General features: G+C 41.6%; 1 protein-coding gene across 2 annotated transcripts; it reads left to right on the top strand.

Annotated features, from left to right (window-relative positions):
- Nucleotides 1–5,436: 5,436 nt before the first annotated feature.
- Nucleotides 5,437–24,813, top strand: LOC109416812 (uncharacterized). Of its 2 annotated transcripts, none has more exons than XM_029872164.2 (2): nt 5,437–6,475; nt 18,543–24,813. In XM_029872164.2, exon 2 carries the CDS (start codon nt 18,628–18,630, stop codon nt 23,608–23,610), a length of 4,983 nt encoding a protein of 1,660 aa, XP_029728024.2. In that variant the 5' UTR covers nt 5,437–6,475; nt 18,543–18,627; the 3' UTR covers nt 23,611–24,813. The 2 variants fall into 2 exon arrangements, with proteins under 2 accessions (XP_029728024.2, XP_062704965.1); XM_062848981.1 differs by lacking the exon at nt 5,437–6,475 and adding an exon at nt 17,512–17,677.
- Nucleotides 24,814–26,704: the final 1,891 nt, after the last annotated feature.

Below are 26,704 nucleotides of genomic sequence, written 5' to 3'. Positions count from 1 at the left end.
GAAAGAGTTGCTTGAATAATACCCGATTGGGTTCCAGGAGGCATTTCGGTAAGAGTTCATGGAGCAATTCCGGAAGGATCTCAGGAGAAACTCCTAGAAGGATTTCAGAAAGAACACCTAGAGAAATTCAAGAAGGAATCTCAAAAAGATCTCCTAAAGAATTGTAGAAGGAGTTCCTGGATAAATTTCATGAATAAAAGCTCCTTCAGCAACTGCTGGATGAATCTTTGAATGAATGCCGAAAAGATTTCCTGGGTCAATCCCAATGATAATTCCCGGAGAAATTCCAGAAAAAAAAACTCATTGAGGAATTTTGAGTGGAACTTCTGTAATAAACCCGGATGAAATTGAAAGCATTTCGGAAAGAATCCCAGGGAGAACTCCCAATGGAATCTTGGGAAAAAATTCTGGAGGAAACCCAGAACTCCTAGAGATATCCTACTCCTAGTGAAACCCCAAGAAGGAATCTCTGAAGAAGGAATCCGCCAAAGGAGGAATTCAAGAAGGTCTTCTTGAGAAATCCCTGCAGGAACTTCTTGAAAAATTTCAAAAATAGAAATTTCCGGTAAGTGGAGGTATTTTGATAGTAAATCCATGAGTAGGATCTCGGTAGGAACTTCTCTAGGAATCCCAGGTTTCGTCCAGGAGTTTCATCTGATTCCTTCATGAATTTCATCCGGGAGCCCTCCAGGAATTCCGTTTGCAGCTCCTGCAGATTCTTCTAAAATTTATCTGGAAGTTCATTCTACTGGTATGCTCTCAAATGTACCTAATGGAAATCTTACAAGAGATTGTCACGGAATTCCATCACAATTTTTGAGGGAATTCTTTATGGTATTAGACCAGTGAAGAGAGTTGTCAGACATAAGTGGCACAAAACAAGCAACAAAGAAGGCGCGACGATTACTCTTTATCCCTACTGGTAACAGATAATGACATGATCTCGATTTTTTTTGCAGACAAAACGGAACTTGAATTTGTTGCGTACTTTTCAACTCGTGAATAATCAATTATTACTAAACAAAGTCAAAATTATTTGATGATAGATCTTCAGCAGAGTTGCAGTGTTTACCGACTCGAAGTTACCATTCGAAAATCGCAATACAAAGCTTAAAAATCCCCAAACTCGTGGTGTACGATGTTTATCCTACAGTGATAGACATTCGTTTAGCCGAAAACAAAAAAAGTGTCAGGGAACTCATACAAAAGATTTTATGATTAAACTTTTTTATCGTAGTAATAGTATATCTAGTACAGTTTTATAAAAATGTGATACATTAAACTTACATATAAACTGAAATTAAACCGAGGGTAAAAACCCTTCAAATTTCATTTTTTGCCTAGACATTCGTTTAGCCGAGGTAAATGAAAAATTGGTTTTCAATAGATTTTCAATTTCGTGAGTATATTTCGAGAATATACTCTAAGGCATTTAATTTATGACGTGTTAGCAAGATATTTGACCTTAAAAGTTTATTTATTTGTGAAATTCAGAGAAATATTATAAAAAAATGTCCCGATAAGGAGAAGCGACGATAAACAAATTTATTTAAGAAAACTGATTTCTGTAAACACTCAAACGTTAGCTAGATTAGCAGTTTTGAAAATATGGCACAGAATTATTGTCAGAAATGTTCAAATTATTGCATAAAATGTCATAAAGAAAATAAGTATATTGGTTTTTGGTTGGTTAAACTTTGAAATGGGATTGATAAAAGCGAAAATAAATAGTTCTGCATTGAAATAAATATCTGCCCTAATGCCTGTGGAGTATACCTGTTTGATACTAGCATTACTAAATGAGTTAGAAGACTGCAAAGTGAATAAACTGCAAGAAGTGTCAGATTTTGTGTACCCTGTTTATTCAAAAGCAGATGCTCATACAAAAATGCAAGATTTGGTTAAATAATTGGCTTATTTCATTCAATCTGAAGGCGCGGTGTCATTTCGGTGCCATTCCTCGAAATATGAGCCGTCCAATGTATATAATTTTAGCCAGAATACAGTCTAGAAGATATTGGGAGCAATAAGAAGACGTAATAGTAGTAAACGCTGTGATTTATGCAAGTGAAACCATCATATTTCATCAAAACAATGCTTAAATACGTGATTTTTTAATGATTTGTGTTATTTTTTTTTCTTTTAAAAACGTTGATTTTCGCAAAATTTCAACCTGTTTTGGTTATGAAACTTTTATTAGATTCTTTTGAAACACTTCCGATTGAAATAACTACATCAAATCTCAATTGAGAAACATTTAAATATTATGACATATTTATATGAGATGCATGCAAAATTAATATGCAACACTTCCAAAAACGATCTAATTCATGATTTACAAGCCGATCTATAATGCAGATGACCATACAAAATGACTTTGTTGGATATTTTTCGAAATTTGATAGTTTTTTATTATGGAATTCTAAAAATTGTACAATTCGGCTAAACGAATGTCTAGGCAAAAAATGACATTTGAAGGGTTTTTACCCTCGTTTTTGTTTCAGTGTATATGTAAGTGTGATGTATCACATTTTTATAAAACAGTACTAGATATACTATCACTACGATAAAAAAGTTTTATCATAAAATCTTTTGTATGAGTTTCCTGGCACTTTTTTGATTTTTTTTTTTGCCTCGGCTAAACGAATGTCTATCACTGTATTATTTTCAAGTTGGGACAAACTTATGTCGCATTGGGTGGATTGTCACAACAAATACAGGTTGCGATATTGTCACAATTGTTGCGCGAAGGCTGAATTTTGATTCACTGCATCAGACTTTAGGGATTACGTATAGAATTCTTCTACGAGAGTGTTATAAAATACCTAAGAAATTCTTCCAGTTTTATTATGAGGCAGCCTCTTAAAGTTTCGTCTGAATTTCTTTCAATAGTCGTGGCAATAGTTCTTCAATTCCTTGAGGACTTCCGGAACCCCTGGAGGAAACTCGGAAGGATTTATAATAGAAACCACGAAAGGTTTCTGTGTGGTATATGCCTGACAATGAACATCTCTCAGTGTATTTAGAGTGCTGTCCCTCAATGTGTCTACAGACAATTGATTTCCCACCCGGGGTAACGCCTGCGTCCTAGGCCTGCGCTATCGACTGACAGTTGCTGACGAGATCATAGCAGGCCACGACTCTTCCTCTTCTTTCGGTCAGCGTTTTGGGTTGCTGCGCTGGACAATTCTCATCGAGAACCATCAGCCAAATTTCCACAGTTTCCCGTAAGGAGTTTCTAGGAAAATCCTAGCGGATTCGTAGATGCAACCTCTTTATGAATATTAAAAGAAACTTCTGGAAGAATCCCTGAAGGAACTTTTAGAGGAATCCTTAAAAATCTCCGAAATAATGTTGATTTATTCCGGAATCACAATCAAAATAGTGGTTCTAGAAGATTTTCCGGAACGATTTCGATATGGTTTCCGCAGTAATTTCCTTTAAACTTCAATAAACTTTTTACACTGCACTGTTTCGAATTTGTATGGGATTTTAAGGTTTCTTGGCCTTGTTGTTTACAAAATGTCTGGAAGAGTGGAAGAGATGGAGAGAATTTCAAGCAGTGACCTATAGTTCATAACAGAGTTGCGCGATGTCACCATCAATGCTTAGTAACTTGCTGATTTTTATGGGCCTACTGCGATCCAAGTCGGCGTGCGCTCTGTAGAATCACCGCGTCACCTAACTACAATGGCGTGATAAACCATATTTTAAATTCGTTCAAAAAATCGAAATAAATACTTACCAAAATGATAATTGGATGTGTACCAAGTACCATATAACAAGCATTGTACATTAGCCACCAGAAAGTTTGATGTTTGGCTGAAGCCAGCAACATATCACATTAGCTGCAATTGTCTTTTTTTTATTTATGAAGACAGCGATCTAGAGTGCGGATCAATTTCAAGTCGTTGCCTGTCATTGTCGTCTTGATATTGATTGATATGTGCCTGTGACGGTAATACAACATCAGTAGTCAACTGATGTAACATACATTACGCAGTTCTGGTTGATAATACGGCTAGGAGCTACGGGAGAAGCAGAAATTAGCAACGGTTTGTACCGTTTGGTACACCATATTCACATGTTGGTCTTGAAGAGACCCTTTCTAGTAACTGAATTACGCAGAATTAGATTTTTACATTTTGGAAAAGTTATAGATTTTTCAATATTATACGAGAGAGTATCTGCTTCTTAACAACTATAAGTTTTTCTCCAGATTTTTAGAACTTTATTTTGATAATCAAAATAAATTTCAAAAAGTTTTTTTGATCACTTTTTGACAGGGCAACTGCTTGACAGCTCCTCCGCCCAGAACAAAATTCGATGAGAGGTGATTCAACAATTCTCTCTCATCCAAACTACAAATTGATTTTAAGTGAGCAACCATGCGTCTCCATGGGCCTTGTCTGAGGTGCATTTTAGATTTGGAAATTTATATTGAAAATTTAGAGACACTTATACGCTTATCAGTGATGATAAATATCGGCTAAAAGAGGTAAACTTGCTGCGTATTTTGCAAAAGCATCAGCATTCAGCAAATCGAGCAAATCCGTAGGTGGTAGCATTATGAATCATCAACACTACTGAATTGTCTGGTAAGAGAAATATATTGAATACCGAAAATCAATTTGCCAGCACTATTCGAGGTTAAATTTGCGGAAGGCATAGCACCACCAGCCATTTCTCAATTAATTCGGCCGGCAATACTCAAAACAACGCGCAGCAAAGAAAACGCATGACACTTTTGAAAACGCAGCCGCTCGCGCGCATAGCCTGCTACCAACTCCGGGTACTCTTTGCAATGCGAGGCTTAAACATTGTATTCAACATCATATTAAATTGGAACACTATTTCACGTAGGGTGGATTGTCGCAACAAATGCGTGACATTGTCATTTTTTTTTTGCACGATAGCTGAAAATGAATGAATGCTCCCTATCAATGTACTGATCACCTGACAATGTATCTTTTCAATTTTATTGCACTTTTGTCACACGTTACCCCGTAGTTCCAAGTTTAAGTATATATTGACCGATCGCCCGTCCCAGCAAATTATTATGGCCATAACAATCGCATGTGCCATGCAATGCGCTTAAATTTGCATCCTCTCTCTTTCTTTGATTACACTTTTCCCCCTCAATATACCCCGCCGCATTTTGCCCCTCTTTCTAATATGTGCAGATCGACCACCCCCTGATAGATAGCCGAAGAACTTGATGATGGCAATGGAGCTGTGGGATTAGCCAATTGACCACCACCGTCAAGCGTGTCGATGGTTGTGTCTCTTTCTTGCCCGATGCATAGGTATTTTCTTAATGCAACAGAATGCGGTGATAATTTTCGATATTATTCAGCAGCGGCGCAAGTTTGCGCGATGCTTTGGTGACAGTGGCGGTTGCGCATCTGAGAGCGGGAGAGTCGATCGCGATCGCGCGAGAGAATGTGGTAATGAGCGCGCAAACCGCGCGCACAATGGAGCACATTGTTCCGGGGATGCGCGAGACGCGCGCAAGAGCTCTTTGGTCTCTTGTTTGCGCCGTTCTTCAGCGCGCGGCGGTGTCAACGAACACTTGCCGCGCACGCAGGGATAATGGGGGGAAAGGGCGCACCATTTGAGAAGATCTGCTTTTCTTTCCGTTGTCGTTGTTGGATGCTGGTTTCTCTCACGAGTAGGTATCTATCGACTCGAGGGTCTTGCAGTGTGCGATGTGTGTGGCTGCTGGCTGGCGTTTGAAGGGGGACTCTTGTGGCGCTCGCATTGTGATGCTGCGCTCATTCGACTCGCTGAAGTGCTCGCGGATAGATATCAAAGGCGGCTGGGTCTTTTCGCTGCGTCTTCCATCTATCGTTCTTCGCGTTTGGTTGGTTGCTTGGTACAATTGAGTTGAAGTTGTCGTTCGCGCCACAACGGCCTACTACGCGCGACAAGTGAAATAATCGTTAGCTGTGCAAAGTTCCGGCGGAGTTTGCAAAATCTTCTCAGTGGTGGTTGCAGTTCATAAGAAGCAAATGATCCCTAATCTAGTAAAGTGACAGAAGAGCATCAGTGCCAGTTAAAGAGCCAGAAAATCCATTCGTTCCATGAAGTGCCCATTTCGTGTATCGATGACAATTTGGAACTTCCGCTTTCGAAGGAATAAATGCAGCCGAATCAGTCGTGATTGAGTGATAATCAAATCGTTCGTGACCAACAGCACAGAGCATATGATGCTCCTTGGGGAAGAGAGTGGTGATAAGTGGTTATGATGCGACTGTGACCACCATAGAATAGTGCAGATCCAGATTGCAGCACACAGGTGCAGGTGGTGTTCTTAGGTGAAGAATATTTTTGGAGAAGAGACCCTGAGCGAGCAGTCCGGTAAATGGATTAGAGCGGATGTGCTGTGGACTGCAGACGAAAATGAGCCGATGATGTGCTGCTGCTGCTGAGAATGGTTCGGTGCATCCGGGGAGGAAATTGATTTTTGCCGACGGTAATTTTATGCCAATCTTGTTTGATTAAATGGTGCTTAAGTGTGATTCATGTTGGCTTTTCGATGAGATGAAGATGACGGTGTCAGATGGATATTAATGGTGGACGGATGCCTTGAATCGTTTCTAGAGTATAGACGACGATTTAGCTGATGGTGGATATGGTGGAATGGAATGCAGTGTGGTCGATTGAAGATGAAAGGAACGCAGAGAAATGATGGATTAATTGTTTTAAAAACTAGACATGTGTGATGATGGTAAATAATGATGTTTTTAAGTTTAACTTGTTATATACCCATTTTAGTCGCTGAACCACATTGAAAATAAAGTTTTTGCTATTTTTCATCGTAATAGGCTGTTTAACCTTCCGCAAATCTACCAAGAAAAGGCCTACTTCTCCATACCAAATTAGCAGTGCTGTAACACAACGCATATTAGTGCTGTAATGAACCATTACAGCACTGTTTTTAGTTTTGATTTGATCAACTTCTTGATGTTTTCTGAACGCTTTCTGACAACTGCACAGCAGAACCTGCTATGATCAGACTTTCTTAAGATGGCTATGAACATCAATGTTCAGTGTGACGAAAAAGTTTTGTTAAAAACTATTCTCAAGTTGTAATTTATGAAATTTCAAATAACGATGTACGCAACAAGGTGCAGAATGTAGATTTTTACAGCACAAGTCGTACATTTGTCCAACGAGGCTTGCCGAGTTGGATAATTACGACGAGTGCTGTAAAAATCTACTACATATCTTATCTAAGCTTCCAGATTGATCAGCCACAGTGAACCTCTGGTATGATTATTGTAATCATTCTTTTATTGTAAAACAGCAATCAGTAGTTCAACTGTGCTTTAAGGCAAACTAAGTTCTACTTTGGATGTACATAACTACACAATTAGAAAAGACGACACGAGTGTTTTTAAAAAAAATGAGTTTTGCAACGATTTGAATAATAGTTTACGCAACAAGGTGCAGGAAGTGGCTTGTGTAGTTGGGTAATTACGACGAGTGCTGTAAAAATCGAATTTTGGCGCGTCTCCAGGAGGTCCTTCTGAGATTCTACAGGAATTCCTTCACAAATATGTTCCAGGACTCCTCCGGGAGTTTTATGTGGTATTCCTAGAGAGTTCTTGATGATTTACTGGGATTCTTCCAACAGTTTCTTTTGAGATTCCTGAAAGCTTTTGTCAGGATTCCTCCAGAAAGTACTCCCGAAAATTTTCCAGAGATTTTTTTCTGGGATTTCTTAAAGAATACCTTCTGGAATGCCTAGATTCCTTCATCCTCCAGGAATTTCATCCTAGATTGTCTTTAAAGTTTCTTTTGGATTGTTTTCTGAAGTTTTTGCATTTCTCTTACACATAAAGGTACTGAATGGCTTGGTTATATGTTCACTCAAAAAAAGAATTTTCGATGAAAGTCACATGTACCAATCCTCAGTTCGACGGATTGTGATGATGTCTGTATGTGTGTATGTATGTATGTCTGTGCGCAAATAAAGTTCACTTACTTTTAAAACACTTCCCATTGACCGATTTCACGGATTTTAGCACGAATCGAACCGGAGTTCGATCGCATTATTTACTAATGAAAATGATTCGGATCGATCAAGGTATTCCGGAGATATGGCACTTTTAGTGATCCGAACCAGCACTGATGGAGCTGGCCATATATGAAACTGAACCGAACCCCATCATGCGGCACATCAAATAGCGCCGATTTTTGTAACATTTAGCATGGTTGACGAATTTTGAACGGAAATCATCAATGGAGACGAGAAAATCCGCGATACCGACCCAAAATTTAAGATGGTGGCCCACAATACAAAAGGAGGATGTTCCAAGAAGTGTTAGGCTTTAAAGCTAAAAATATTATGAGTATATTTGAATGGAGAAGATGTCCGGAGTTCAAATTTGACGACCAGAACATCCAAAATGGCAGCCCACAATTCAATATGGCAGTTGTTTAAGTAGTTTTAGGCTCTAAAATAATGCACTATGGGTACATGTAATATGAAGAAGATGTCTGGAGCTCAAAAATAGTGACCAGAATATCCAAGATGGTGGCCAAGAATTCAATATGGCGGCTGTCCTAAGAAGTTTTAGGCTCTAAAACTATGCAATATGGGTAATCAGTATTTTTGTTCTCTGTCTTCGCGTTTTTCTTTTTATACCCTTGTAAAGTTCTCCGTTTTATAAATTGAACAATCCTTATCATTACGCGTGTAGTTTCATACGGACAAAATCCGGGATTTCTCTCGGGATTCCTTAGGAGCTCTCTCGGGAATTGCTTCAGAAGTTCATTCCGAGCTTCCTATAGAAACTCCTTACAAAATTCTTTCAGGAATGCCTTCCAGGAATTCTATGCGAGATGCCTCCTGGAGTTCCATCTGGGAATTATTGATGAAATCTTTATGCAATCATTCCAGGAATCAACGTGTGGTTTTACGACTGTGGATTCTACACTTGATAGGAATTTCTCGGCTCTGGCAGTCTGAGTGGGTAGCAAAAGGCTGTTTTGCTCATACATCCGTCGTTTCGATTATATTTATTTAACCTCCTTCAGGGAATTTAAAATATTTTCAAAAATAATCTTCTAATTTACAAACCTTATTTTTGAGAACATTTTTCCCATAGTGCTTCTTACGGGAGTTAGCTTTTTTGTTGAGTGGTGTGAAGCTCTACATTTGTTTGTCCAGTAAATATCATGGCGACCACTTTTATGACTATGAGGGTCTTACAAGAACTTCTGTAAGTATGCTTCCAAAAACTTCTTCGAGATTTTTCCTGGATTCTTTCAGGAATGACTTCCAGGATTCTTCCGGGAACTCCTTCCGGCATTCCTTCGGGAGCTCCGGGATTTTTTTCTGGGCCTCTGTCAGTAATTGCTTTGGAATTTCCATAGAAAACTTTTTTTCCGGGATTCCTTTTAAACTCATACTAGTATTCTTCTTGGAACGTATTCCGGGAAGTTCGTCTGAAATTCTTTCAGAAACTGTTTCCAGTATTTCTTCAGGAGGTCTTTCCTGGATTCATCTAGCAAACTCTTTTCTGGTTTGGAATGCATGAGTAAAAAAAGGAAAAAAATCAAGGCCTAGACCAAGGCCGTCTTTGTATTTTTCATGCAGAACTGTTATGATCTGAGAACTGTCATACCATGTTATGAAGAATACTAGAAATACTATCTGTGGTGTTTGTCTCTTGACAGTTATACTAATAATGATCGTTATTAACACACCGCCTACTCAGCGGTCTGCTAAACTACCACATCTCCTTTTCTTCAAAGGAAAATGTTTACTTTAGCATCAGCAGCATCAGTTACTTTATTTTGAGACAGTAAGGCTCCATGTGTGCGACTGGTAGAAGTGCGTATAGTATTTCCGTTTCTTTGGGTTTTATTGCATGCTAAACCAAATGCTAAACTATATGCTATTTCTTACTACGGGGTTGAAATTCCGTAGCTCCCTTCGAGAGGCGAACTTCTCAAAATGTGGAGTTTCTGATCAATCAAATCGTACTGCCTAGTCGATGGAGTCGGAATTGCCATATCTCCTTTTGTTTTAAATTGGGCCGACTTCTTAACAAAATTCCCAAGGTAAACATTTCTATAACCGGACTTAACGAATCGTATCCGTCGCGTCGCTACGGTGGCACCCTTCTATGGTGAGACTAAACTGTCGCAACAATCATTCACTTTCTAGAGTGAGTTGACCTGAGACAAGTTTCCTCTTGGGCAAACTTTTCTCTCTTCTGGTAGCCTGACCCGGTAGATCGCATCCGCCGCTAAGATCCTTCGTGGGGTGAACTTTTATCTTTGGACAGCCTGACCCGGTGGATCGCATCCACCGCTAAGGCAAGTTCCCTTCGTGAGGTAAACTTTTATCTTTGGACAGCCTGACCCGGTGGATCGTATCCACCGCTAAGGCAAGTTCCCTTCATGAGGCGAACTTTTAACATTTTACAACTACCGGACCCGACAGTTCGAAACTGCCGCTACGGTTGCTTCCTTTTATGTAAGCATTCTTTCGCCGGACCCGACTGATCGTATCTGTCGCTACGGCAGCTCCCTTTTGAGGTGAGCTTTTCCTTTTCGCCTGCGCCGGCCAGATTTTCATCCGCCGGTGAGGCATCTTTTCCCTCTTTCGTCTGACCCGGTCAGATACTATCCGCCGGGATCAGACAGTATATATTTACCACTTTCGCACTGTACCGTGTTCATATTCCGAGTCATATTCTAATCTTGATTCCAATCAGCTTCGATTTCCTTCGCTGGGTTCTTGTTTCTCGTCGCCAATGTGGTGTTTGTCTCTTGACAGTTATACTAATAATGATCGTTATTAACACACCGCCTACTCAGCGGTCTGCTAAACTACCACACTATTACTATTACTAAATAGGGTGTCGCAGAAAGTCTGGATTCAACTGGGTGTAGCGAGAATACAACCATTTTCTTAAGGATAGACTTGCTAGTATCCCAAAATGGCCGACTTTGGCACCTACTCACTATTTCGAGCGCACAAATCTTTTCGTAAGCAAAACCAGCGCACCTGAGCTTCTTATTTTAGGTTTATTACAAGAAAAGCAAGAACAGAATAATAAATGTACTGTTGTTTGAAGCTTGCTTCTTGAGATTTTGTGCGTTTGAAGTTCTGATGCACTGTTGAAGAGGCATTTCAAGATGTTTGTCCTTTACACAGCTTTCACTACGAATTCTTACAGATGTCCTATTCTGGTCTCCAGGATTTTACTTTGCCACTTTTTTTCACAAAAGATCTGAAGACAATCTTAAGCAGCTAGAAAGTTCAGTTCTGAACTTAGTGAGACTTATACTTGTGTCATGGACGAGGAGGAGCTTTTGATTGTTTGGATAAGGCACTTTCATCGTTTTTACAACTCTTCCTGATTTTACTCCGAAAAACTTTTACACTACAAATGTAACTTTTACGAACAAATGTAACTTTTTTTTTAATGCCATTTGATATAAGAAGCATTTCTGGCGTTCGATTTGAATAGGTCATATGTTTGCTGTGATTCCTATGCTGATAGGACCTATTTAAGGAGAAACTTCAGAGAATACAATCATGGCTGCCACAATGGCCGACTTGGTCCCCTACTCACGTTTTTAAGAGCACCAATCTTCAAAATTTGTAAACAAATGCTCTCAATTTGTAAAAGCAGCCTCTTTTTGGAAGTGAGCAAAGCCAGGAAAAACAAGTGCGGCTTGGCTCGATGCTTTGTTCGTCAGATTTGTGCCTTTAAAGTTTGTATGAAATATTACAATGGGATTTCTTGATGTTTCACCTTTAATCGAACGCCAGATTTAAACAAACAACCATGCGTCTCCACTTGCTTCAAACGCAATGATAAGATATACAACGCGTATTTCGACTACCACTTGGAATCTTTCTCAGTGTCAATTAAATGGTACAATAACTGATTACACTTATTCGAAGAGGGTATTCTGCTTAGAACGAAAAATGTAAAAACACTAAGGCAAATCAAAGGAATCGGAATTGTTTATCTTGATCTAGATTTTTACAAGGATTGCTAATGTGATCCTATTTCCTAACTCCGGTTGCCGATGAATATGATCAGCGAACGGTTTGGGGTACATTTCGAACCATTTCCCCATACGAATTACACATTACACTCGGCTTGGTCTGATTTATGCACTCATCCGGTGCTCAAACAGGCGCAACTCAAACCATTCACAACGGATCAAAGCAATCTGTTCCATTATTCCCTCGCATACACACAATCCAAGCAGTCAGTCGTCCGCGCCTTTCGAACAATCATATATTTTGCCATAGCGACGTCGCCGTCGCCTACTTTACCTCGGTTATGGATGAGGGGGGTTCACCACCAAAGAAATGGATTTCCACCAAGTCAAGTACAAAGCGAATCCCTCATTCCGGCCGGACCCGACCGGAGCAAGTGCAGGCAAGGCGGAATGGCATCAGCGGCGGCGGCGTCAAACAATGTACCGATTATTGTTTTATTTTTGATTCCGCTCAGCGACCGTTTTGCATACGGCGGACTGCCACACTTGTTTCGCCCTGCTGGTTTGGTTGCGTTGCGGGTCGATCGAGATGGTGTTTCGTAGTAGTCCACGCCAGAGAAGCTGCACTGCCTTCGGTAGTCGTTTTCTCGGTGGTACCGCTAGGGGATGGAATACCGAACTTCAAAATTTGTAGCTTTAGTAATTAAGGTTCAAAATCCACCTGATCAGTTGATGTTGTTCCTTATATGTACAACGTAGAATAACATAGAAATTGTCCAACTCGCCATATGAGATTTGGAACGAACAAGACTGCAAAAACTAGCGTATGTCAATTTACATTAGTAAAAAAAAATCAACTGAAAAACTTAAAAATAGTTTAGTAATTAAACATGCCGGTACTATCTCCCGCAATTGTTGCCCTAAACAAAGAAGATCTGTGTTTTGTTCATTGTTTTCTGCCATTCTGCTGTCCTCCCGCAAGAACATATTTAAAATGTCAAACAAACACTTTGAACACACAAACAAAAACCAGCCCGAGCGCGCACGTTGGCATCAAACGCCCGCAGAGGGGAAGCAACAACAATATCATCAGCACTAATAACAACAAGTTTGAACCGCGCTCGCTCGCAAATTTGCCGTCGGCTGCTTCCACGGCCTACTACTTGCGATCGCAACCAACGACAATCGGAGACGTTGAAAATGCGTGGGGGGCGTTGTGTAAAGTAGGCGGCGGTGGCGTGGCAGATGACTTTCCGCCGCCACTACTGTTGTTGTCTGGGATGACAGGAGCGCGACTCGCGACCAGCAATAAGACAAAAGAATGCAGTGAGTGCGAAAGCTGTGCCTACGCGAGGGGAAAGCAGTTTTTGACAAAAAGGCAACGTTAAAATAAAACAGATGTTTGTTATTTGAAACTCGCGTGTTTAGCATCTTGTGCACCGGCGATGGTGACTGCAATGTTTCACGTGACAGTTAACTTTGCGAATAGAAGTTTGCCTGACATGCAAATAATGTGGTGACTGCTTTTGGTTAAAATGACAAATGCCTAATGGAATTTTGTCGCGTACTTAGCGCCCCGAATAAAAACTGGAATGCAAAATTAAACATGATGGTAAATATTGGGGTAGAAATCTATTTCGCCATAATTCCCGTCATATCAGACGGAAAATAGCCGATAATTAAAGATATTCCATCTTACCTTTGCCAACAACTCATCGAATGGAAACAAAAAGATGTAGACTATCAATTACACTAGTTAACAAAATGAAGCAAAAGTCGTGAACTTGTGTCAAGACCAGAATTTTTGAAGCACAATTTAGCGCTGATTTCGGAACCATGCTTCAAAAAATATCTTGCGCTTTTTTACCCAATTTTTATTTTTCCATAAATTAGGAGCTGAATATAAAACCATTCAATTATCTGAATGCAGCTTTTGTCAGATTGATGAAATGCAAGATATTGACGAGTTTTAGGGACGATCTCGTTAAATTTTAACAAAATTTCCAAAAATATATGAAGAAATTTTTTTTTCAATAAGAAAAAAACTATTTAAAAATTCTTTATGCAATTCAATATCATAATTTCTATTTTATATAACTCATTTCGGTATCATAATGGTCATTTTTTCCAAACAGGTTCATTATGCAACTGAAATGAGTTGCATAATCAAAAATAATTGCATAATGTTCATAATGCAACTCATTTGAAGTATTATGAATATTATGCAACTCAAATGAGTTGCATTATGTAAAAATCATTTCATAAAATTTTGTGTGTAACTCGTTGCAAAATTCGATTTTTTCAGCTCTTTTCGCATTTATCCAACTCTGCAAGCCTCGTTGGATAAATGTACGACTCGTGCTGAAAATCAACTTTTTGCAACTCGTCACATAAATAACTATTCTCATTGTTTGTTTGACATATTACTGGAACTCACCTACACATACAGTAAAAAAAAATCCTTCAGGATTTTTTTTTCAGAGAAATCCTCTTGAGGTTTCTTTGGAGATAGCCAAGGGCTGAAAGTCTCTTTAATAAAGTCAAATCAATCAAATCAATTCTTTGGAGATTCTTCAGGGATTTTTCAGGGATGTCTCCAGGCATTCCTCCAAATATTCCTTCAGGAATTGCTTCAGGGACTCCTCCAGGGATTTCTCCACGAGTTTGTCCAGGGGGTTTCCCAGCGACTCCTCCAGGAAATCCTTCGAAGATTCCTCAAGAGAGTTTTTCAGAAATTTCTTCAGGAATTCCTCCCAGAATTCTCCGGGATTTCTCCAGAAATTTCTCCAGGAATTCTTTCAGGGATTGCTTCGAAAATTCATCCAGGAACTCCCCTAGAGATAACACCAGGAATTTGTTCAGAATCTCCTTCTGGCATTCCTCCAGGATTCTCTCTAGAGATTCCTCCAGGAATTTCTTCAGGGGTTTCTCCAAGAATTCTTCCAAGGATTTCTTCAGGAATTTTTCTAAAATTTCCTCTAGGAACTCCTCAAAAGATTTCTTCAGAAAATTTTCTTGGGATTCCTTCCAGAAATGTCCTCTAGGTTTACTCTTAGATATTCCTCCAAGGATTGCTCCGGGAATTCTTCCAGGGACTGCTCCAGGGACTCCTGAAGTGATTTCCTGAAGTTCCTCTCAGTTTCCTCTCCTCTTCGTGGCGTAACGTCCTCACTGGGACAAAGCCTGCTTCTCAGCTTAGTATTCAATGAGCACTTCCACAGTTTTTAACTGAGAGCTTTCTCTGCCAAAGACCATTTTGCATGTGTATATCGTGTGGCAGGCACGAAGATACTCTATGCCCAAGGAAGTCAAGGAAATTTCCTTTACGAAAATATCCTGGACCGACCGGGAATCGAACCCGTCACCCTCAGCATGGTCATGCTGAATACCCGTGCGTTTACCGCCTCGGCTATATGGGTAAGCTGGTCTGTATTCCTGAAATGAGGAGGTGTGGTTACTTGATGCTCAAGAAGTCAAAAAACCGTTGCTCTCTTGCGGAGGCGAAATGTATAGCGCTTTCCATAGTTCCTCAAGAGGCCGTCTGGTGGATCCGTCATCCTGAAGAATGCGTTACCTGGACCGTTGCTGAAAACAGACAGGAAGTTATTGAAAGTCCATTAGACGTGTGCAAATAGTTGCCATTGTAGTCCAATATTCATCCAATATGCAATACAATATGCAAAATGGCCGGGGACCGTAGTGTAGTGGCAACACGTTCACTTCATAATTGGATGGTCATGGGTTCGATCCCAGCACCGGCACTTGCAATTTTTCGTCAGTTTCTCTTCCTCCCGAGAGCCGCTGGCATCTGACCCACTTCAGAGCATATGCTCCAACGGACCCGGAAACCTGGATATCGGCTAACGGCAACTCATAATTGACCCCCAATCGGACTGGAAAAGGAGCAAGAGCCACACATCAACATCCTCGTGCTAATCATTCTATCATGGACAGGGTAGAAAAGTGACAGCAGCGCAAAGGCAACCAGTTCGATATAGTAGAATATAAATAGAATACATTTAGGTGCTGTACAGAGTGTAAGTGCCAATTGGAATCGCTCATGCAGAGCTAGAGGACAAAAAAGCTGTTAATTAGGTTAAGTGATTGGAGAATAAAAAAAATGTGCAAAATGGAATATTGGGTTTCTCAATAATGTTAAGACTACTGTGATAATTTGATAATCCACTGAATCATCATTTCCCATTGACATTTCACATTAATCAAACTTATTTTGTTTTACCAGTTGCATGACCAGTTGTGCATGCGACGCCCCAGTCATGAACTCAGTCGAACTTGTGAACGCTAGTCGCTGCAAAGTCGTGTGCGAAATTCGACTGTGATAATAATGAATTTGGGCTGAGTCGCGCTGATAATAATGAATTTAGCAAATGTCGCAATACTAATTAAAACTAACTTTACCAAACACTTTCTGTGACAAAATCCATGAACGGAGAAAATCTATGTTAAAGAACGTTGTTTCCATAGCAACTCATTCATGAACTTATCAACGGTCTTCTTTTTTACTGAGTTCTCTTTTTTCTTCTCCAAATGCGAGTATTGCATACAAAAATGACACATTCATGAACATTCAACATTCGAGCAGATTCTAGTAAAACACAATCTACTGTTACCGTTTCACGTCTTTGCTTTTAGTTGGCGTGTGACGTCATAGTGGACAAATTCATTAATAATTTAAGACAAGTAAAACATTGTAGAACCCAAGTAAAACCCAATTGAATCAAATTCGTTCCTGTTTTGACGTTTCTCACACAACTTTTCCGTTGTGCAATAAAAAATGGATCAATATCCGTATACACTAAGTGTAGAATTAGCTTGATGTTAAAATACACATTAATAAAAACAAAACAATCAAACGTATGTACTAGTTTGACATTTGAACAATGACATGGAGTTGGCCTAAAAACGAGCTCATTTTCCATAGATACGGCTTCACTCAAACCTCAAATCAGCTCATCGGTACATTAATTTGAGATGTCACGTTTTCAGGTGAATAAACTCCCCATATTGTTTCGCGAAATATCGCAGGTCAAAACTCTTCGCAGCCTCGCGCTGTCATGAATCACTTTTGTTCGCCAGATGCGTCGCCTTCGCGTGATCTACGACATCCGCTTTTCACATTGTTCGATTTTCTCTTTTTGAATTGTTGTTGTTGTTGCTGGGAAAAATGCGAGCAACCACAAAACGGTTGCCCTGTCATGGAACTGGAAAACCAGAAGCGACCGCATTTCATGCAATTTGCTCCCCTGAGGGTGCCTTCGACATCGACGTGCATTCGTTGACTGGTGCTGCACAACATAGCGCGAATGGTGCTCCGCATCGCCGTCGTAGTAGGCTGAGGACGCGACGCACTCTCCCATTATGATGATAGGAGAAACAAAGCAATCGTGGGGTGGTGGACCACTGGTGGTGGTAGGTGATGGTCCCAACATAATCGGGGAGAGTCGGAGAAAGAGCGAAAGAGAGTGATGCTGGGCTGGCAACATAATCCGCTCTGCGAAACCGTTGCGACTGCGACTGCGAGTTCATTCAGTTTTCATTCACCAATTGAAGCAGTTATTTTTGCTAGTCCGTTCGTCCGTCCGTCGGGAAAGTGCAATTTATTCTGCACCGTTGCATAGCAGCAGCAGCAGTGCGGTGTGATGTTTGCTTCTGCACTGAGCGCGGCCTACTACAACCGGTACAGTTACTCGTCCCGTTGAAGAATCTCTTGCCTTGAAGGTGCCTACTTGTGGCAGGCTGTGCGTAGCGTCCGTCGCTGTATGCGTGTTATGAAATATTTTGTTTTGATCCTTTTTTCGTTGATATTTTAAGTTTTGTAATTGCAGCGTGGAACGAAACGAGCGTAGTCATTTTCCCTACAGTTGCAAAACGAAGGGAAAGTGGTTAAATTTAGCAAACGACTGTTGAATGAAATGTTCATGTTCTTCGCTGCTGACTGCCGCGACATGATGGTGACTTATGAATGAAATTAGGGAGCTTAACAGTTACACAGCAGTTGGCTGTGATTTGAGCTCTGGTGCGAAATTGACGGCGAACTGCAATTTGACGGGAATGTGCGTGGTGAGGGAAAGTGATGGATGCGTTTTTTGAGGGGCGAAATGTCTAGAGGTGCGTTTATTTTTGACCACTGGAGACGCATGGTTTCCTGTGATGATGAGATGGGCATAGTTATGATGGCGATGAGTAGATGAAGTTTCTTTGATAGAACATTCAGAAATTCACAGAAACATTTATAAATTACACAGGTTTAAAGTTTAATATTAGGGGGATTCACTTAACAGCGTAAACTGATTAAACGTCGCGATCACCAAGGCAATCTTTGATTATTTCATTCGCAAAATCATGAAACATTTCAAATAAGCGGAAAATCATGGCTTACGCAGCAATTTAATCTGTTTAGTGAGTACCCCTATTTTCTGTGAGAATTCACATTCTGTTCTTCACTGACTTAACACCGACAAATCGAATTGTCATTTTTAGCAAATTAAGTTACAGTCCAATCCAACCGCAAACTAACACGTCCTCTCTCTGTCTCTTTTTAGAACAATCATCAAAGCAACCACAAAAGGCACTGTACAACCAATCAAGATGAATTGATACCACCCAAATAGAGGACTCCAGGACACAATGGACTTTCTCAAGGCGGTGCAGTATGGCCAATACGATGCGGTTCGAGCGGCACTGTCCAGCGGGGTGGACATCGACTACCAGGATGAGAAGACGGCCAACAGTGCCCTGCACGTGGCTGTCACCGCAAAGCGGAATCGAACCAAGCTGATCGAACTGCTGATCGGAGTAGGCGGTGCCGATTGTGATTTGAAAAACTACGATGGACTGACCGCATCGGAGTATGCCATGGAAGTCGGCTGTCGCAGCGTGGCGGAGTTCATGATACGGAAGGAGTTTGAAGGAGTGACCGACGAGCGTGCAGTGTATAGTCTGGTGCGGCGAGGACACGTGGATCTTCTACGGATGTATCTGGAAAAGCGAATGATCGATGTCCACACTCGGATGAAAATTTTCCGAAGAGTTGTTGAAGAGCTTGATGTGAAGGGAGTTGGAATCGCGGAAAAGATGAAGGTGTTTGTGGAGTATCAGTTGGTCGAGTACAGTTACAGGTTTGGAGCGAGGAAAGGGAAAGACAAGGAGGGCGATCAAGAGGCTGAGAAACGAGTGGAACTGATGCTGAGCTATACCAAATATTTGAAGGAAAATTACAGCGGAGATGATTTGAACGATCTCGATGACAGGTTTGTTCTGAGGCTGAAAATGATTTGTGAGTGTTGCCACTTTCTGGAGGATATAGAACGAAGAAGAGAGCGGAAACTATACAAACACGTGCCCCTTTCGGAGATAACCTACTTGATCGGAGTATTTTTAGCCATCTTGGAGAAGCAAGTCGGGTTCGAGATTTATAAGCTTGTTATTAATAAAAATATGATTATGTCGTACTTGGAAGCCGTGTGTGAAGAACTGAGAATGGCAACTGTGGGGGATAGAAGGAGGCAAAACTATCAATTTCAATGGACGGCGCAGCTGTTACTGGATCTCATTGCCTGCATCCGTGAGGAACGTCTTTTGCGGTATCTGTCACGAAGAAAGAGACTCAACAGCGCATTGGAGAGAATTGCATCGTTACGAAATGCCGGTGAACTGTGTCAAATTGATCAACAGTTGGTAATGGATGAAATTCGTCGGAAAGAATTCCAAACCTTGCGGGAGGGCGTGCTAGAGGATGGCGAATTTGTCGTATATCTAGCGAGATGTGAGCGCACAACAATCGCAGCGATTTGGCACCAACGACATCCGAAGCTCCGCCTCCGGAGGCGACAGGTGCAGTTTGTGACCAGCCGAAAAGAGTTGAGCAAAATCAAATCGCGCACCACCGGCGAGCTGAGTAAAAATAAAATGAAACTCATCGAGAAGGAAATGAGCTCACGTGAATTTCAATCTCTCAGTCAAATCCAAGTAAGCCGACGGAATCGAATCGTGTTTCGGCGAATGCGAGCCACCTTAGATCAAATAAAGCAAATGTACACGGTGAAAAAGATCGCCTACTACGTCGAAAATGCCATCGTCATTGACATGGATGATTTGGCAAATGAATCGCTTAGTTGTTTGGCGATCAAGAGAGTACTACAACTCATCAATGAGTCAATGAACAATTGCCAACAGCTTCCTGCATTCGTACGGATGCTCGATAATGTATTGACCCATGTGCTGTGTTCGGCGAAAATCTCCGACAAGAACAAAGACATACGAGAGTTCTTTTCTCAAAAATACTCCCTGGCCAAGTACTTATCCAACAAATCGCTAGACATAACTCACTACAAGCTTATGCAGGACAGTCTCCGATCAGTGTATCGGTTCTTCCTGTACGTCATCAACATTCAACTGATAGAGGCGTACAAAACGTTCCTCGGAACAGCATACTGTCTCAAGAACCTCGCCCAGATCAAATCCTACGCCAAGTACATCGGCGACCACAACCTCCACACGCTCAGCCATATAAAGTTCGACCACGTATTCTACAACGAAGACGAAACCGCCACCATCATCTACGAACTGAAGAAGATGTACATCGGCATGTCGAACGAGCTCAAACTCCTCTCGTTTATCGAGAAAAACATCCACTTCCGGTTCTACCACATGCAGTACCATCAAACCCGCCTGCGAGTTACGCTCAGCAACTTTGCCGTAGTGTACCGAGCGCTACGGGCAAATCCCTGCTACAACAGCCTCCGCAAGCTGCTGCACTCCTATCTCCATCAAAGTTACCAGAAATACGACATTTCCAAATCCATTTCCATCTCCGATTCCACCCTCGCCCTAAAGGAACTGCTGCGACCCTACAGCAGCACAGCTGGCGGGGAAACCGAAGAAACATTGACGGTCGTTAAACATCTGGAACAGCTGCAAGAGCTGATGGACCCCGATAGGCTGTTCGGGATCAACCCGGTGCGCAGGAGGAGAGCGGCGGTCGAATCAAGCTCGAAGCATCAGCAGTTCACAAAGAAGATCGTCCAGGAGCTGGGAGTTCAGCTGAATGAGGAGGAATTGGGAAAGTTGCACGAGAGGTTACGAAAGACGTACTACGAAAACATCTTTCTGCTGCAGAATCGGTATAAAGTGGTACAGGAGTTTTTGCGGCAGCGTGGACATCAGGTGGATGCGCAGCAACTTGCCGCGTTTCGAGAAAGGGATGAAGAAATGCTACAGGAGCTGTTCGATGCCAAGGTGAACGATGTGATTGCCCTGTTGGAGAAGTTTGAGTGCTACAGTGTGGATGGAGTGTTGGAATCCGTTGGAGAGTTCCCGACGTTCGTGCAGATTGCGTTGGAGTACAGTTTGCTGGAGTTGCTCGAGATATTGCTGTCCGTTAATGGATTAGGGGTTGGAAACGGAGGAATCGTTCGAGGAAACGTGCCAGTGCTGAGTGGAAAGAACTTAAGAACCTATCTGACGGATGATTCAATTGTGATGGATCTGCTGGTATTTAAGTCGAGCGCTTCGGTGTATTTGAATGCGTTGGTCTTCAAAGATATCGGATTTCGATTGTACGGAGGAGGTTTTACAATGCAGGAGGCTCCAGCTATGGTGGCTCCAATTGAGGATCGGTATAACGAACGATTGAAGTGGTTCGAAATGCAAGAAGTACTGTATGACTCGGTGCGTAAGAGGGATTTGAAGAAGGTGAAAGAGAATGTGAGAAACGGATCTGACTTACGAGGGAAGCGTTTTGGACCGTTAATACAGAAAGAGCTGTGTCAATACAGTTTGATCGATTGTGCCATTGCAGATAGCTTCAAGGATATGATAGACATGCTGAATAGAGATTACGACGAGATTGATCAATCCAGGAAACAACTTCTTGAATATCTACTAAGACGTACTGTCAATTCACATTTCATTGTTGGACAATACTGTAAGCTAACGCCGGAAGATCGTAAGATTCTAGTACTCTATCTTTGCGTATTTTTGGGAGATGTGGAAACGTTTCTCAAAAATCTGGCAAAGTACAACGCTCAACAAGACTTACACTTGTTTGTCAATTCGGAAAACCACGAGTTCATCAGTAAGGTTCTCCTCCAGTTACAAAGCTTCGATTTCAACATGAGCGATTCGGCGGGTATGACCATTCTACATAAGGTCGTCAACAGTGGCAATTTCCGAGCGGTTCAAACACTAACCAAGATCGAAGGAGTTGATTTAAATGCGACCACCGGTTTACGCTATTCAGCCTTAAACTTTGCGTGTAGATTGAACCTGATAGACATTGTGAAAGCTCTCATCGAGTCGGGCGCAGATGTTAACCTCATGAGCGAAGACGAGAAGCTTCCCGTGTTCTGGCTGATACAGTATCAAAATTCCAAAGAAGTGATTAGCTTGGCAATCGACTCAAGCACAGAGTTGACATCTTTCTCGAGCGAGCTATGCTTACTTCACAAGGCAATCGAGTTTGACAATCTGGCCGTTGTTCGATATTTAGTGGAAGAGCAGAAGGTCGATCCTTACAGGATTTACTCGAACTGTAACAACGTTATCCATGCTTCATCGAGCTACAACCGAGAACAGATATTGAACTATCTTCTCTCGCTTCCCGGTATGATGAAACTCGTCAACAACACAAATCTAGTGAAAAACACTCCGCTCAACATTGCGTGTAAAGAAGGCTACATTTCGCTTGTAAAAGCGCTATTGAAGCGTAAGGTCAGCACCGACACCTGTGGAGAATACGGACTCAACGCCCTAGCTTTCGCCATGTATACAAACAATTTCAAGCTGATGAAGCTTCTGTTCCAACATGGAGCCAAGATCAGCTACCCGCTCAGCTCAGATTTCCAACCCATCAACATGGCCGTTCTCAATCGAAACATCACTATGCTGAAGTTTTTGTTGAAACATGACGTCGATGTCAACAGCGCTCCGCAGTGCTTCATCAATGCCGTCTACGCTCAATTAAAGGAGGCCGTGCGCATCCTAGTAGGCGCTGGATCCAAACACATCAACCACAAGGATGAGTTCTGCCAAACGGCGCTACATATCTGTGCCGATCGGGACGAATACGAAATCGCCCGAGAGCTGATCCGCTACGGAGCGGACATCAACGCCAAGAACCGCTCTGGAACTACGCCACTCCATCTGGCGGTAACGAAGGGAAACATTCGCTTCGTTCAGTTGCTGTTGGACAGCAAATGTGCCGTGGATGAACTGAACTTCCACGGTGAAACATCGCTGATCAAAGCGGTCGTGTGCAATAATCTAGAAATAGTGAAAATCTTGCTCAACAACGGTGCCAGCGTGGAACGGTTACGAAACAGTGAACCACCGGTCTTGCTGTACCTGGTGCAGGAGAACTACGAGGAGATCTTGGACTATCTGCTGGAACACTATCAGTTCAACGCGGACGAACAGGATGCCTACGGGAACTCGCTGTTGTACGTTGCCACGCAACGAAACCATATCAACATCGTGAAGCTACTTGTTGACAAATACCACGCCAAAACCAATCCGGCGAACAACAAGAAGGTGACACCGCTGATGATTGCCCGCGTCAAGGAGTACAAGGAGATCTTCAGCTTCCTGGAGTCACGTGTTGCTGAAGAGTAGTAGGCCAATTGTTTTTATTTTAGTTTGACATATGAACATAACGTAATTATTAAATAGTGCTATTTATTTGAGAATTTGTTTACATTTTTAGTGTCAGCCCAAGTATTTATTGTAGGAAAAGGAGAAGGAATCGATATAATAATGTGCCATATCTTTAAGAGATTCGGTTTTGTTTTTGTTTTGTTTTATATTTTCCCGTCTGAAACGATCGTTGGAAAATGTCGTCGATATTTGTGAAAAGTCATCCTAGATGATGAACGCTGTTAGTTTAATAAGATACTCTGTGAAGCCTAGTTGTGATTTGGTAAAACTTTAGTTTCAAAATAAGCAAAAAATCTATAATTTATTCCCCGGGTACGGAGATAACAATACTCATCTAATGCAAGATAAGATCAATAAATACTGTAAATACATGAACAAAAATCGGTAGGGGTATTGATGTTGTGACAACCACACAAGAAAAAAGAAAAACACAAAAGCAAACAATGTTAAAAGAATCGATTTGTCCTGAACATTCCAGCAAACAGTTCAAAATAGAAAACAAAAACACTCTTTCCCTTAAAACATCGATACCGACGTCGTGTAAAGGCAAATCGATTCAAGGCACTGAAATTAACCTTTCTTTCGATAAACCGAATATGCCATGACTGTAGAATGCCACCACCAATCAAGAAAAGCAATGCAATGGTGAAGGAACATGTGCCAATTTGTTTTAAGCTACTCATCAGATCAATTGTTACATTGTCTTGGGCAAGTAATGGTGCCTAGTTTTACAGAAATCTTATTTTTCATCCGTACCAAACCTCTCTAGATTCAATAGAACTCAACTGTGCCGTAGATTTCATCCCACGCCAACCCCAAATACAAAACCGTGTGCTAGCTGATAAAACCCATGTAGAATAATTTAGTTTGTTAGAGAAGCTACGTTCAAATCTTATGTACCTTTTCTTGATTAACGTTTAGAGAAAAAAAATCACAGCATCAACAGAAAGAAACATCCCGCACTGTATGTAAGCCCATGTGTACCGCAGTTGTAAGTCTCAGTACTATAAGTAATACATAAAAGAACATAGTGTTTGTTTTCTAGTGAAGCAAAAGTTGAACGAAATTTGCCGCAATCATTTGTAAAAATCAAAACCAAATAATAGTGGAAATGGTGGAAGTCTGTCTGTCACGAAATTGAGTCATACCTACATTGGATAAATGAAATCCGAAATATTTAAATACACAATAAAAACACACGTACTTTGTCATATAAATGGTACAAATAAACTGTATTTTTTGCGCATTATACGACTGAAGTTTGTTTAAATCCGAACAACAACAATCACTTCTATGAATGAATGAAATTTTGGAAAAAAAATATTGCTAGAAGAATCAATATTAATCAATATTAATCTTGATGAATCATTAGACATAAGAAGTGTTTCTTTGTGCTGCTTCCACCTTTCAATAATCTCCTGGCACATCACATTTCAGCTTGGGATCATCTCAAAAAGTTAAATTGGACACTTGAATAACATAATCTCATACACTCATTTGTTTAATCGATTGATACACTAAAACCTCTTTTTATGCATGTTTTTTTTATGCACTTTTAATTTATGCACCTTTTTTTATGCCCTGCATAAAAAGAGGGAGAGCTACTCAGAACCAATATTGTGCATAAGAATATTTAATAATGACAGGAACTATTGCAACGGCGACCGGGGGGTGTTTACAGATGAGAGCAAAGGAAGGTTACAGGTTCGTTTATGGGTGTGTCCGAAGGTCTCATGTGCGTTACATGGACTCCGAGTGGGTCTTAAGGGGATTTCGGAGTCATTTCAGGAGTCTCAGAGCATTTTAGGCTGGTTTCAAAGCCGTTATGGAGGCGTTTTTAGGAGTTTTGGTTTAAGAGGATTTTTTTTAGACATTTCAAGATGTTCCAGATCATTTTCGGCGTGATTCAGAGGCGTTACGGAAGCGTTACGGAGGAGTTTTCGGGGTGTTCGGAGCTTCTCAGATGCGTTACATGGGGTCCGAGGGGGTTTAAGGGGGATTTCGGAGGCATTTCAAAATGTTTCAGAGCATTTTCGACGTGATTCAGAGGCGTTACGGAAGCGTTACGGAGGAGTTTTCGGGGTGTTCGGAGCCTCTCAGGTGCGTTACATGGGGTCCGAGGGGGTTTAAGGGGGATTTTGGAGGCATTTTAAAACGTTTCAGAGCTTTTCGGCGCAGAGGCGTTACTTATGCGTTACGGAGGAGTTTTCGGGGTGTTCGGAGCTTCTCAGGTGCGTTACATGGGGTCCGAGGGGGTTTAAGGGGGATTTCGGAGGCATTTCAAAATGTTTCAGAGCATTTTCGACGTGATTCAGAGGCGTTACGGAAGCGTTACGGAGGAGTTTCCGGGGTGTTCGGAGCCTCTCAGGTGCGTTACAAGGGGTCCGAGGAGGTTTAAGGGGGATTTTGGAGGCATTTTAAAACGTTTCAGAGCATTTTCGGCGCAGAGGCGTTACTTATGCGTTACGGAGGAGTTTTCGGGGTGTTCGGAGCTTCTCAGGTGCGTTACATGGGGTCCGAGGGGGTTTAAGGGGGATTTTGGAGGCATTTCAAAATGTTTCAGACCATTTTCGACGTGCTTTGGAGGCGTTACGGAAGCGTTACGGAGGAGTTTTCAGGGTGTTCGGAGCCTCTCAGGTGCGTTACATGGGGTCCGAGGGGGTTTAAGGGGGATTTTGGAGGCATTTTAAGACGTTTCAGAACATTTTCGGCGGGATGCAGAGGCGTTACTTATGCGTTACGGAGGAGTTTTCGGGGTGTTCGGAGCTTCTCAGGTGCGTTACATGGGGTCCGAGCGGGTTTAAGGGGGATTTTGGAGGCATTTCAAAATGTTTCAGACTATTTTCGGCGTGCTTTGGAGGCGTTACGAAAGCGTTACGGAGGAGTTTTCAGGGTGTTCGGAGCCTCTCAGGTGCGTTACATGGGGTCCGAGGGGGTTTAAGGGGGATTTTGGAGGCATTTTAAGACGTTTCAGAGCATTTTCGGCGGGATGCAGAGGCGTTACTTATGCGCTACGGAGGAGTTTTCGGGGTGTTCGGAGCTTCTCAGGTGC

The sequence above is a fragment of the Aedes albopictus genome, chromosome 2 (genome assembly GCF_035046485.1).
Source record: "Aedes albopictus strain Foshan chromosome 2, AalbF5, whole genome shotgun sequence".
Lineage (NCBI taxonomy): Eukaryota > Metazoa > Arthropoda > Insecta > Diptera > Culicidae > Aedes > Aedes albopictus.
The sequence above is the reverse complement of the archived record's forward strand: the minus strand, read 5'-3'. Positions and strand labels throughout refer to the sequence as shown.